A 12555-nucleotide genomic window follows, 5' to 3' on the forward strand; every position below is an offset into this window, starting at 1 on the left:
GTCTAACAAGACTATAATTGAAAAAAAACTTCAATGCATTTCAGGGTTAAATTCCCTGTTCATGATGGACTTGAGGAAGACCCAGTTTGGTCGAAACATCTATGTTTTGATGATTAAATGGGAGAATTTTTCATTAGCTTCAGTGAGCGTGCTTTTTTCTGTTGGTTTGGAATTTGCCCAGTGCCTGTATCTACGTTATACTGGATCTGCTTGTTAATTGTGTCCTTCTAGATTCAGGCAGTGGGTGGGTATATCCAGAACTGCCCAGGACTAGGTTTCCTCTTACCTGTCCAACAGGAAATCTGCATCACTGTTGCGGAGTTTGTTTCATCATCAGCTTGCTGAAGTGCAGTGTGTCCCAGTGATCAATCCTTGGTCCAATTTTGTTCCCACTGTACACATTTCCTGTCATTGCTATGCAAACGGAACCCTCTGTCTGTATTTTAAGGCAAATGATTTGACTTGGCCAGTTTATTAACGTCTCTTTCAGGACTGTATATCGCAAGGTTTTCTCCAATTCTGACAAAATGGAATCTCTCATTACAGGCCCACACCACAACTGTGCGTTGGTTCGTTTGCATCTGATTTTAGGCCCATCATAGCTAGGGAGTAACAAGACCAGGGCTGCAGTCGAATAGTCAAAAAAATTACGTCCTCTGTCTTTTCCTAACTACTTTTCCTTGACCTCGATGGAAAACGTCATGAGGTCAAGGAAAGATGTGAAGGAGAATTCATAAGGACTTAGCACCGCGGTTGTCTTTTTCTAAGAGAATCCGACTGCACTTACACTAGGCTACGTAATTATGCGACGGCGGATGTTATTGACATGGGTCTGCCCTGGTGAAAATACAATGTTCCGAAGAGGGGCTACTAAAAGCGCATCTTAGATACTTCGCCCCGTGCGTTCTTACTGTGTTCTTTCATGCAGGCTACATAAACGTGGACAACCCGGTGAAAAATATTACTTCATTACCAAGGTTGGAATTGAAATTAAAAAATGGAATGGCTACCAGTCACAAAAGCTCAACGAAATGGGTGTCACATTGAGTGGTTGCTCACGCCCTCCCTCCTGTCCACTCTTTATCGACATGAATCCCAATTAGTATGATTGTATGAAAATAATTGTTAAATTTGTGCAAGATAGGCATTACATGTTAGGCCTACAAATCTACTACTGTACATATCACCATTCTTAAGTTTCAAACATGTTGAATTAAAAAAAATCATCTGGCTAAAAATGTCTCATCCCTTTTTCTTGAAAGACAGACTTCTGTGTTATGGTTAATATGCTGATTATAAGCCTATGCATATAATAGCTTAAGAACAACCACAGAACTCAGCCACCGATGGACACACGGAGGACAACTAATAACGTTACAGAGGTGAGGACATGCCATAGCTACCTACCTATATAGTACGGAGGCCAAAACGGAGCTTTACAATGTCGACAGCAGTGTATGCGCGTCAGCTCGACAACACATTTTGTATAGTAAAGGTAGTTTGTAGCGTTTTTTTACTTCATTACAGTGGTGGTACAAGTGACAAGAACTAAGTGCTACTGTGCTGTTAGCCTTTATTCATCACTGTACAAGGTTCATGTAAAGTAGCTAGCACAATCTGACTGCACTAACCCATAAAAATTTACTGTGAATGGTAGGCTACTTGCTCAATCGAACGGTAAATGTGAAAAACATTCGCTTACACCCAGCGCCACGGCAACACTCCCAGTAGAAGATTGAATTAAATCTTTTAACGTTATATATTTTCTGAAACATTATCGATTCCGCTTGGCCACAGTGACCGAAACTAGGAGATCTGAGCATATAGTTTCTATGTACATTCCGTCAAAAGGATTCAGCCTTGTTGTTTGCTACCCAAACTTCACAGCGCAGTCATTTTCGTTGTCATGATTGTAGCATGAAGTGTCGATTTTCAAAATCCATTTCAACCATTCACAAATGACCTGGGACTTTGAAGTTATAAGGCGGTATCAAGTTTCCAAAGGGGGGAAATTTTAAAAAATTTTCTTTTACGGGGTTTTTAGTTTTTAAAAGGCAAATTCTTCGGAAAGGAAAAAAAAAATTTAAAAAATTTGGGGGTATTTTTTGGAAAAATCCTTTTATTTTCCCCCTTTGGAAAAAATTAACCCGGGGCGTTTTTTTTATTTTTTTTTGGCTTTTTTGGCGAAAAAATTTTTAAACCCTTTAGGGTTAAAATTTTTTGGGGGGTTTTTAATTTTTTTTATGAAAAAAACCAAGTTTCTTTTCCCCCACCCGACCAGTTTTTTTTAAATTTTTGGGCTCGGGGAGTACAAAATTTTTAAACTTGGGGGTTTACAGAATTCGTGTTGGCAAAGTTGGTCCCAGAGTCAAAGGAGTTTTTCCCTTTTAATGAATGTTTTGGAAAATTAAAATTTCATAAAGGGAATTAAAAAAACCAGTTTTTTCCCCCTTGGGCAAGAAAAAATACCAAAAAATTTAAAAAACCTCTAATTTGGGGAAAAAATTTTTGTTTTTTGGGCCACCCCCCCTTTTTTTGTTTTTTTTTTAAAAAAAAACAAAAAAACCCAAAAAAAGGGGCCCTGCCTTTTAAAAACCCGGGTTTTCCAAAAATTTTTTTTTTTGCCCTTCTCAAGGGGGTTAAATTAATTTTTTTCATTTTAAGGCTTTTTTTTTTCCCCACCTTTAAAAAAAAAGGGGGCCCCTTAAGTCCCCCCCAAAAAGGGGGTTTCCCAAAAACAGATAAAAAGGGAAAAACCAAAAAGGAAAGGGGTTTTTACGCCCCATAACTTAATTTTTGGGGGGGAATTCGAAGTCCCTTCTGAAAAATTTTTTGGCCCCTTTTTGGGTTTTAAAATAAAACCCAAAAACCCAAAAAAACCGACAACTATTAGAAATTTAATTTTAATTAATAATTTCATTTATTTAGAGTTTTTAAAAAAAAAAAGGGGGCTCAAAGAAAAAAAAAAAACCCCAAAACATTTTTTTTTGGGGGGTTTTGGGGGGGTTAATTGGCCCCCCGGTTTTTTAAAATTTTTAAATTTCAAAAAAAAAACTACTGGTTTTGGGTTTTGCCCTCTTTTTCCCCCAGGGGTACTGGTCCCCGAAAAGGTTTGTTTTTAAATTTTTTAAGATGGAGTTCAACCAAAAACCCCCTTCTGAAACCCCTCCCCTCTCCCCTTTTAAAACCCCAAAACCAAAAAAAGGGTTTTAAAAAAAGCTTTTTCAAAAATTGCAGGGAATTTTGGTGATTTTCCCAAAATTTAACCTTTCAAACCCCTTTTTGGGGGTTTACCGGTTTTTCTAAAATGAAAAAAAGGGGTTTTTTAAAAAACCCCAGGAAAATTTTGGGTTTTTTGGTTTTTTGGAAGGAAAACCCCCCTTTGCCATTTAACCCTTTCCTTTAAAGGCCCCCGCCTAAAACACAGAAAATAAAGGGGAAAAATTAAAACAAATTCTAAAACCTTTTATAAGTTTTAATTTTTTTAAAAATTTGGGGGAAAATTTTTAAAAGTTGTATTTTTTTTAAATTTTATTTTTGGGGCCGAAAAAAATTTCCCCTTTTTGGGGGGGAAAAAACCCCAACAAAAAAGTTTTTTTTTAAAAGGGGGGCTTTTTTTGGGTTTTGGGGAAATATGGGGGGAAAATTACATTTTGGGCTATCCCTGTTTTTTAAAAAAATCCCATGGGGAAAATTTTTAATTTTTTTAAATAGGTGTAAAAAATTTAACATTTTGCCACGGGGACCCCCTGTTAAAAACTCTTTCCCCCCCTGGAGAATTTGCCCATTTCAAAAATTGCCAAAAAAAAGGTCCCCTCTACAGGGGCCGGGAACCCCAAACCCCGGGGGGGGAAGGGCCCCAATTTGGGGCCCCGGTTTAAAACCCCCAAAATCCTTTTCCCGGGGGAAAATTTTAAACTTTAAAAAAAAAGGGGGGGAAAGTAGAAAAAAGGGAAAAAAGGAGGGGGGGGGGAAGGGGGGAACAAAAAAAAAGGGGAAAAGAAATTTTTTGGGGTTTACCCCCCCCTTTTCCCCATTTAAAAAAAGGGGTAAACTTTTTTTTCCCCTTTTTCCCTTTTCCAAAAATCTAAAGTGAAAACCCCCAAATTTTTAAATAAAGAACAAAAAAAAAAAAAATAAAAGGAAATGAGAAAAAAAACTAATCAGTCTTTAAGCTTTATTTAAAAACCCCCTTATTGACACCAGTTTTTAAAAAAATAGGGTTTTAATTTTGTTTAAAAAGGGAAAAAGGAAATTTGGGGAGTTTTTAAAAAAAAATAAATTTTTTATTTTTAAAAATTTTTTTAAAAAGAATTTAAATTTCCCCCAAAAAATTTTAGCATCAAAATTTTTATAAAAATATTAAAAATTTTTTTTTAAAATTTTTTAAATTGGCTAAAAAAATTTTTTGAAAAAAACAAAGAAAATTTTTTTTTTTTTTTAAAAGAGAAAAATAAAGGGGGCAAAAAATAAAAATTTTTTTTGAAAAAATTTTTGGGGAATGTTTCTGTCTGGCAAAACCCTTCCATGGTAAAAAAAAGGGAGAGCCAACAGGGGCAGCCTGACCTGCACATGATGAACACAGCAGCCAAAACTGAAAGGGTTTGATGTAAATAAAAAAAAATCTAAAAAAACCAAAAGGAAAAAAAAATTTTCATTTTTACTTTCCCAAAAATTTTTTATCCATTAATTTCATTTTTAAGGGGACTGATTTCCCGAAATTTGAGTTTAAAAATTATCATTTTGGTCAGAAAGTAATTTCTTGTTTTTTAAAAATTTAAAGCAAGTTATTTTCCCGTAGTATAAAAAGGGAAAATTTTCCAAAACTTTTTTCCAAAAGAGCTAAGGAGTCTACAGTAAATAATTTCAGGTGAATTATTAATTCATGAATAGCTGATCAAGTGCGATATGGTTTTATGACATTGAAACATTTTGCTTGAGATGTGTAGGATAAAGGAGTCCATGTAAGTTCTTCTATCCAAACTTGAGGGTGGACACTTCCAAAGTTAGAACTGTCAATCTCACAGTGCTCCTCCTCTTCCAGGAGGCTACTCCCCCACGTCATCATAGTTCATCCCACTGGGAGCTGGAGGGCTTTCAGCCAGAACACTCTCCCCTACAGGGACGGATCAGGAGACAGACAGACACAGTCAGGGAAAGGCTCATTTTCACCAAATACCTGCTGTGATCTTGTAATTCTATACTGAAAGAAAAAGTCTCATTCGAAATATTTTCATAGGCTCATGTCTACACTAAAATGTCTACACTCAGAAACCAGTTTGCTGGTGGAATGGAATGTGCATATTCTCATAATTGCCCATGAAGCAATCTGGGAAAATGTCTTCCAAGAACCGGTATATGAAGTATAATGGGATGGATTGATGAATTTTTATTAAACCATAAAAACTGCATAAAAGTGATTCACTTAGTACAGACTCACCCACTTCAATCCAGTCCAGAGTTACGGCATCATCATAATTCTCCTCTGTGTCTGTCACATGATCCCCTGTAACACAGACAGGAAGTACAAATGGCATAGACAGGAAGTAACAATTTTCAACACAGGATAGTGTCTTAATCTATAACATTTTATAAATAGACTAATAAACATCACAATCTAAAATATAAATATTACATTAATAATGAATAAATCACATGACTGCAGCCAGAGACACAGAAAAGCACATGAGCAGAACAGTGAATTCAGTGACAGACATTGTGTTTCACTCCAACATTCTGTCTGTAAAGAGAAACTCAACCTGGAAAAGCGTCTGGGCCCGGCTGCATAGTGATGACATCATCATAGTGCTCTGGTGCATCTCCCTCCACCAGCTCCCCTTAAACAGACAGAGCAGCAGTGCTGGTTAAACTGGGCACACTGGTTATAGTGCTCATGATGGCTATATTGGTTTTGGTGGTTATACTGGTTACACTAATTATCGGGGCAACAACTTTAGTCATTTCCATGTCTAAGACTGGACAACAAAACAAGTCAACTGCAAGAAATGTTCTATGTAATGAAATAATTCCATTAATGCGCATGTTTTATTCATCTAAAAAGGCCAAGGGAGATTGGAAAATTAACACAAAAAACTAAGTACAGCATATAATAATGAATGCAATTAAATGTATTCATGAGGAGAAAATATTGAATCATACCACCAACCAATCAAAACACTCACCTGGCACACTGTCTGGACGCTTATCTGCTGGGATGACATCATCATAGTTCTCCGGTGTGTCCTCCATCACCAGGTCCCCTGAAAGCAAGGAGACTTCTGGGGACTTGTGACTGAATCTCAGGACTGTAACACAGCAGGACAGTGGGGCCCTTCAGAGCAGCACTGAATAACGCTTCAGCTAGCTGTGTTTACACACTGCAGTCACGGCTGCCTGACGGTGTGGGGACAGTCTAACTGACCCCATATTGAAGGGCACTATTTCAGTGCTCCTGAGGGGTAGAAGTAGCGGATTAACAGTCTATCCCCATGTACCCATAATGGCTGTTTTAATAAATATATGTCATGATTAAACACCATATCTACAATATGATTAAATTACAGGCATTTACCAGACACTCTTATTCAGCCATAACTTAAACAGCTTTTTCATTATATAGTATCCATTTATACAGCTGGATGTATTGTGAAGCAATTCAGATTAAGTACCTTGCAGTGTCCTTTCAGGGAAATTGAACCTGCAACCTTGAGCCCAGTTCTCTCACCATTTTACTACACAGCTGTCCTGTTCACAGCCAGTGATCCTGTTACATACGCCACTGAAACTCTGAGGAGCACTCAGGAGTTCCACCCCTCCCAAAATCACACTGGAGCCACAGCACCACCACCTACACCCACTGAGAGCTCCATCCCCTTACCTGAGAGGGAGTGTCCCTCGCCGTCCCCCACGTCTTCATACCCAGAGGGCGGATCCTCTGATAGGCCACTCCCTGTGAACAGGAGAGAGGGTGTGTCCCGACCCCACCCACACCACACATGCTCTGAGGAGGTCTTCCACAGAGTGTTTAAGACTTTACTGTGAAGCACGAGGAGGACAGATCCGATTCACTCACCCCACCGGGGGGCGCTGTAGGTTCCCCCTCTAGCCAGTTTGTACTCGATCTCCTCGTAGACGGCTTCATGCAGAGGGGCGTGGTCCCATTCAGACAGGGCTGTGTGAGCAGAGACAGAGAATCACAGAGTCAAAGTCTCCTCTCAGAGAGCACATCTCTCTCTGCATGAGCAGCAGAGGTACAGCACACAGCTACTGTCATACACCAGCCACCTGTCAGAGACCAGGGCCCTGTAGGACTGCTGATCTGAGATCAGCCTACCCTTTTATCACATAATGGATAACTTATCCATGCAGACTGCAGGTATGTGATCGACCACAGGGGGCGCTGGTGCACAAAAAGACAAGGTCAGCATGCCAACCAAATCCCTCCCTCGGGAACACTGCAGCCAATCACGCGTCACCCGGCAGTCTCCTTGCTTTCAGGGCAGCTGGTGATGGAGGACTCGGCCCCACACTGCGGGGCCCACCCACACGCACTGGCGCAGGGTCTTAACTGGGCGAGCCTCCCATCAGCCCCCATTCAGAGCTGCGTGGTTAACCCACTGAGCTGATCACTGGAGAGGCTTCTTCAGTCCACCCGGGCGTGTGATGGCGGTTCACCCAGCGCCCGTCCGCCCCCTACCTCTCCTCAGCGCTCTGTTCTGGAACAGCAGAACACCCAGCACTGCCAGCAGCAGGAACAACAGCGCCCCCATCACCAGGAAGGCCACTGCTGGGATAGACGGGCTGGGCGGAGCCTCCTTTGGTACGGGCACTGGCTGCTCGGACATAACTGCAAAACAGGGAAGGCAAGGGGTTGGGCATCAGCAGAGAACATGGCACACTGCCTCTACTCTACTTACACTGACCACTGAGCTGTGTTTCCAACTACAGTACTGTACTTATACAGCCAGCCATCCAGCGACCCATTAAAGCAGTGCAACTGTCTGCATTAAGCAAACTGAGTCATTCCACAAGATACCCACTACAACATAAAAAGGTGGCCTGAGAGCAAGTGCATGGTTAACTTTAAAGCGAGTAAACTTCAGTTAAGCCTGTGCTATCTGTACTAGAACGTGGGTGTTTTCTCTTCTCTGTTCAAGGACATTGGCTATTTAAATTAAGCAAACTGCTAGCTTGGTACCAGCATTCAGCAAGCTTAGAGAGCCACACCATGTTTATTGTTAGATAGAAAACTATAGGATTGCATTCAGTCTCAATGCATTAATGCAGAGGTACTGTTGCCAACAGGGAAAAAACTGCAAGAAGTTGTGTGTTAACACTCATATACTGAGTGTTACTTAGCAACCTACCCAGACAAACAGCCACCACCATTTATATGGTGGAAATGCAATACAGACCATTAATGGAAAAGCTAGTCCCAACAGCTGAAATTAGTTGTGAGGTCCTCTTTTCACTGTATAAATGACTCCTGGGGCAACTTTACCTGGCTGTGATTTTGGTTGTGTAGTCATTGCAGGAGTACCTAAAACAACAAAATTAAAATAAATTAAAATGCATTGTTTTCTTTATTGGGCATGAGAAAGGGTTTGTGTGATTGACAGGGCTCTGAGCTCAGCCTCAGGTTTTATCTCCCAAACTCTCTCCTACACCATCCAGAGGAGTCCGTACCTGCAGTGGAGCTGGACTCAGATAAAGGAACTGTAAAATAAAAATGAAGAGATTTGTTATTTATTCATTCAGTAGTTCCACTTCCTGTTCTTGTCCACTGCTATTGGCTGTGACCCTGATGATGTCACATTCTCTCTGTTCGTTCCACTTCTGTAAGCTGCGCTGGATACGAGCTTCTGATAAATGTAAATGTAGTTCCAAAGAATCATGTTTTCTACTTGCATTATTAGTGAGCGCATGAATAAAGTAATCATCGAGCTGTAATGCAGGGTGGATCTTTAAGCTGCTCCTGGGGTTTAGGGTGTGTGTTTCTGTCAGGGCTCCAGTGATTAATCTTCTCAGAAGCTGGCAGTCAGCCTGAGGTGATCTGGAGTCGCAGGCTCACCTGTGCAGGTGACCCCAGCCTGGTTCTGGTGTGGGCAGCGGCTGTGCTGGTGTGGGCAGTCCCACAGGTGCATCTCAGTGCCCCTGCAGTTCACCTCAGTCAGCCAGGGGTCGTCCTTCCCCGTCCCAAATGTAGCATTACTATGAGCCTTTCCTGCTGACCCACAGCCCAGCTGTCTGCACACCACCTGGACGTCCATCGCGTCCCAGGAGTCTCCACACACCTTCCGCCAGGAGCCCTCGTGCAACACCTCCAGCCTCCCAGAGCACCTGCCTGCACCCCCCACCAGCCGGAGGGGCCAGTGACCTAGAGCAGGAGACACAGATGAGCTGAGCAGCCTCATTACGTTTAGCATCTCCTACAGACACACCTCCATTAACACTATGACTGACCTCATTACGTTTAGCATCTCCTGCAGACACATCTCCACTAACACTGTGACTGACCTCATTACGTTTAGCATCTCCTACAGACACATCTCCATTAACACTATGACTGACCTCATTACGTTTAGCATCTCCTACAGACACATCTCCACTAACACTATGACTGACCTCATTACGTTTAGCATCTACAGACACATCTCCACTAACACTATGACTGACCTCATTACGTTTAGCATCTACAGACACATCTCCACTAACACTATGACTGACCTCATTACGTTTAGCATCTACAGACACATCTCCACTAACACCATGACTGACCTCATTACGTTTAGCATCTCCTACAGACACATCTGCACTAATATTATGGCAGACCTGACGTAATGCTTTCTGCTTTGCCAAAGCAGAGTGGATTTGTGGCTGTGGATGCAGCCTGCTCAACATTTGTTATTTCAGTAGACACTCTATTCAGAGGTTACCACAGGATTCAACCAAAAAACGTACTTGTGCAAGCTCCCTGATTTGCTGCTGAGGAACATGACAATTTGCTTCGTGGAACTTCATCATCCTCTTCCCCTTTGATGTGAAGAGAAATAAATAAATAAATGAACTACAAATTTTTTAAATTTTTAAAACACAAAGACAGAAACAGGTTCATTCTATATCAGAAACAAACTGCACTACTTAGAGCTTCAAAAAATCTCATTCACGGGGTTACACTAAAAACCTTTTAATAATTCACAATAGTCCATAGCTTTACCAATTTAATGTTGCAAAAACTAATAAGCTGACTTATATATTTACCAGTTTAGGGCAAATTAGCTTCATTAATGATTTCATATCATCTGCATAAATGAGTCAGTTCTAATTCTATTGTTTCCAACAAGTACTAGGGCCGGCCCTAGGGGTTCGGTGGGCCTAAGCAAATCTTTCTGAGTGGGGGTGGGGGGGGTGGGGGGGGGGTGGGGGGGAGCTGTCGGATTCCGTCGAGCGGAGGGGGGAGGGGGTTCACTTTGTAAAATCCTTCATACATTGCATTGCTGAGAAATGTTCGGGTGCCATTCTGTTTAAAATTGATACCACTAATTCTGCGATAGGGGATGAATAACGTAACTGCGAAAATAACGCTATTTACCTCAAATAAACACTGAATCGTGCGCCCCCCACCTCCCCTTGGCCGTGTGGCCCCCCCAGCAGCTGTGGCCCTAAACAACCGCATAGACCATTTATGCCATGGGCCGGCCCTGAGAAGTACTAAAGTCTGCTGTAAGGAAAGTTTTATGCTGCTGTTCCCAATAGGAGTGATACTGTGTTTGCAGTCATGAGGTTTATTATACTGTTCCTAACAGGAGTATAAAGTCTGCAGTAGAGTGAGGTTTACCTGTGCAGTTAAGCGATGCCACGCTGGTTTGCCCGCAGGTATTCTCACCCCAAGGCTTTGATGGGCACTGCCACAGAGTGGAGTCATGTCGGCGACATCTGAATTGATCCAGCCAGTTTGGAGCTGATTCCAGTCTTGACTGTGTTTTAGACACAAATCCGCTCTTCCCACAGTTCAGCTCCTGACATATGAGAGTAGCCGTGTCTCTAGTCATTTGATTGTAGCACACGTTGCCCCAGGTGCCGTTGTAGAAAACTTCCAAATTCCCAGAACAGCCCTCGGCCAGTCTCATCTCCTTGAATTCTACAACAACAATGTTAGAAATCTCTAACAAAATGACAAAATGATTTAAAAATAAACATAACCTTAAAATCTTGTGCTAGAAATTACAGAGGATAGGAAGGTAAATGTATCGGATGCAGGTATAAGTCAGGATGGAAAGTTGTGTTCTGTTAGCCACTGCTCTCCTGAGATAAATCTCATCACTTTGAACATCTGAATTTACTGACCAATCAGGTATCATGTATTCACACCAAATTAGTGTCAGTGTAAAAGCAGAAACTTTAGATGTTCCAATGAGTTCCAAACCTGAACACACGACCCCCACGTCCTTCTTGTGTCCACAGTCAGTTTGTCCCCATCCGGCTGTGGGACAGTCCCACAGGGACGTCTCGTTCCCCACACAGCCCACTTCATCCAGCCAGACAGATCCATTTCCTGGCCCAAAGAAGGAGGGTAGCGGGGCACTGAGGGCCGTCCCACACTGGAGCTGCCTGCACACCACCTGAGCATCCTCCAGGTCCCAGGAGTCATCACAAACTGTCCCCCAGGAGCCCCTGTGGAACACCTCCAACCGTCCCGCACAGTCCCCCCCTCCCCCCACCAGCCTGAGAGACCTGTGATCTGAGAGAGAGAGAGAGAGAGAGAGAGAGAGAGGGAGAGGGGGAGAGAGAAGCAGAGAGAGAGAGAGAGAAAGGGAGAGAGGGGGAGAGAGAGAGGGCGTGAGAAAGAGAGAAATAGAGAGAAGTTATCTGAGTTGTTACACAAGCTCTGTCTGTTCTAAATACTCTGATTCCTAATACTTTTTAAAAATCCTTTAGGTTGAGTATACTATATCCCCCATGTCAAACAAGCAGCTAGAGACTGCAGAGAAGCTTCATTAGTAACCTGTACTTACTGGAACAGACGATGGACACCTGTTCCCTGGAGCTGCAGGTGAGGTTGTGTGGAGTGCTGCAGTTCCCCAGGTGAGCCTCTCTCCCGGAGCACTGAACCCCCATCAGACACTCCCCACTGCCCCCCGTCCCAGACGGAGAGGAGCTGTAGACCTGCACTGCAGAGCCACAGCCCAGCTGCCTGCAGGCCACCGAGGCCTCACTGAAGCTCCAGGACCCCCCCACTCTGCTCCAGGTCTGCTGGTAGTACACCTCCACCTGGCCCTCACACGCACCCTCTCCAGCCAGCCGCACCGTCCCGTCCAGAGCTGAGAGGGCAGAGCCTGAGGATCCCAATTGTAAGAAGGTTAGGGTTAGACTCCTCTGATAAACCCAAGTGTATTAGGGTTAGATTCCTCTGTTAAATCCAAGTGCATTATGGTTAGGGTAGACTCCTCTGATAAACCCAAGTGTATTAGGGTTAGACTCCTCTGATAAACCCAAGTGTATTAGGGTTAGAATCTGATAAACCCAAGTGTATTAGGGTTAGACTCCTCTGATGAA

At 42.5% G+C, this 12555-nt stretch overlaps 1 protein-coding gene across 20 annotated transcripts in view; it reads right to left on the bottom strand.

Annotated features, from left to right (window-relative positions):
- Positions 1–4981: 4981 nt before the first annotated feature.
- LOC135249291 (deleted in malignant brain tumors 1 protein-like) overlaps positions 4982–12555 on the bottom strand; it is an 82274-nt gene continuing 74700 nt past the window's right edge. For 15 of the 20 annotated variants that reach the window (XM_064324780.1, XM_064324781.1, XM_064324788.1 and 12 more), the window contains 14 exons: positions 12015–12335; positions 11426–11740; positions 10838–11140; positions 9961–10032; positions 9071–9376; positions 8686–8715; positions 8501–8539; positions 7697–7846; positions 7073–7171; positions 6878–6949; positions 6183–6260; positions 5760–5837; positions 5441–5506; positions 4982–5116 (listed from right to left, as the gene is read on the bottom strand). In XM_064324780.1, coding sequence (XP_064180850.1) covers positions 5049–5116; positions 5441–5506; positions 5760–5837; positions 6183–6260; positions 6878–6949; positions 7073–7171; positions 7697–7846; positions 8501–8539; positions 8686–8715; positions 9071–9376; positions 9961–10032; positions 10838–11140; positions 11426–11740; positions 12015–12335 — 1997 coding nt within the window. In that variant the 3' untranslated portion in view covers positions 4982–5048. The remainder of the gene's footprint in view (positions 5117–5440; positions 5507–5759; positions 5838–6182; positions 6261–6877; positions 6950–7072; positions 7172–7696; positions 7847–8500; positions 8540–8685; positions 8716–9070; positions 9377–9960; positions 10033–10837; positions 11141–11425; positions 11741–12014; positions 12336–12555) is intronic. The other 5 variants (XM_064324777.1, XM_064324776.1, XM_064324778.1 and 2 more) reach the window with 5 other exon arrangements.

Source organism: Anguilla rostrata, chromosome 2 (genome assembly GCF_018555375.3).
Source record: "Anguilla rostrata isolate EN2019 chromosome 2, ASM1855537v3, whole genome shotgun sequence".
Classification (NCBI taxonomy): domain Eukaryota; kingdom Metazoa; phylum Chordata; class Actinopteri; order Anguilliformes; family Anguillidae; genus Anguilla; species Anguilla rostrata.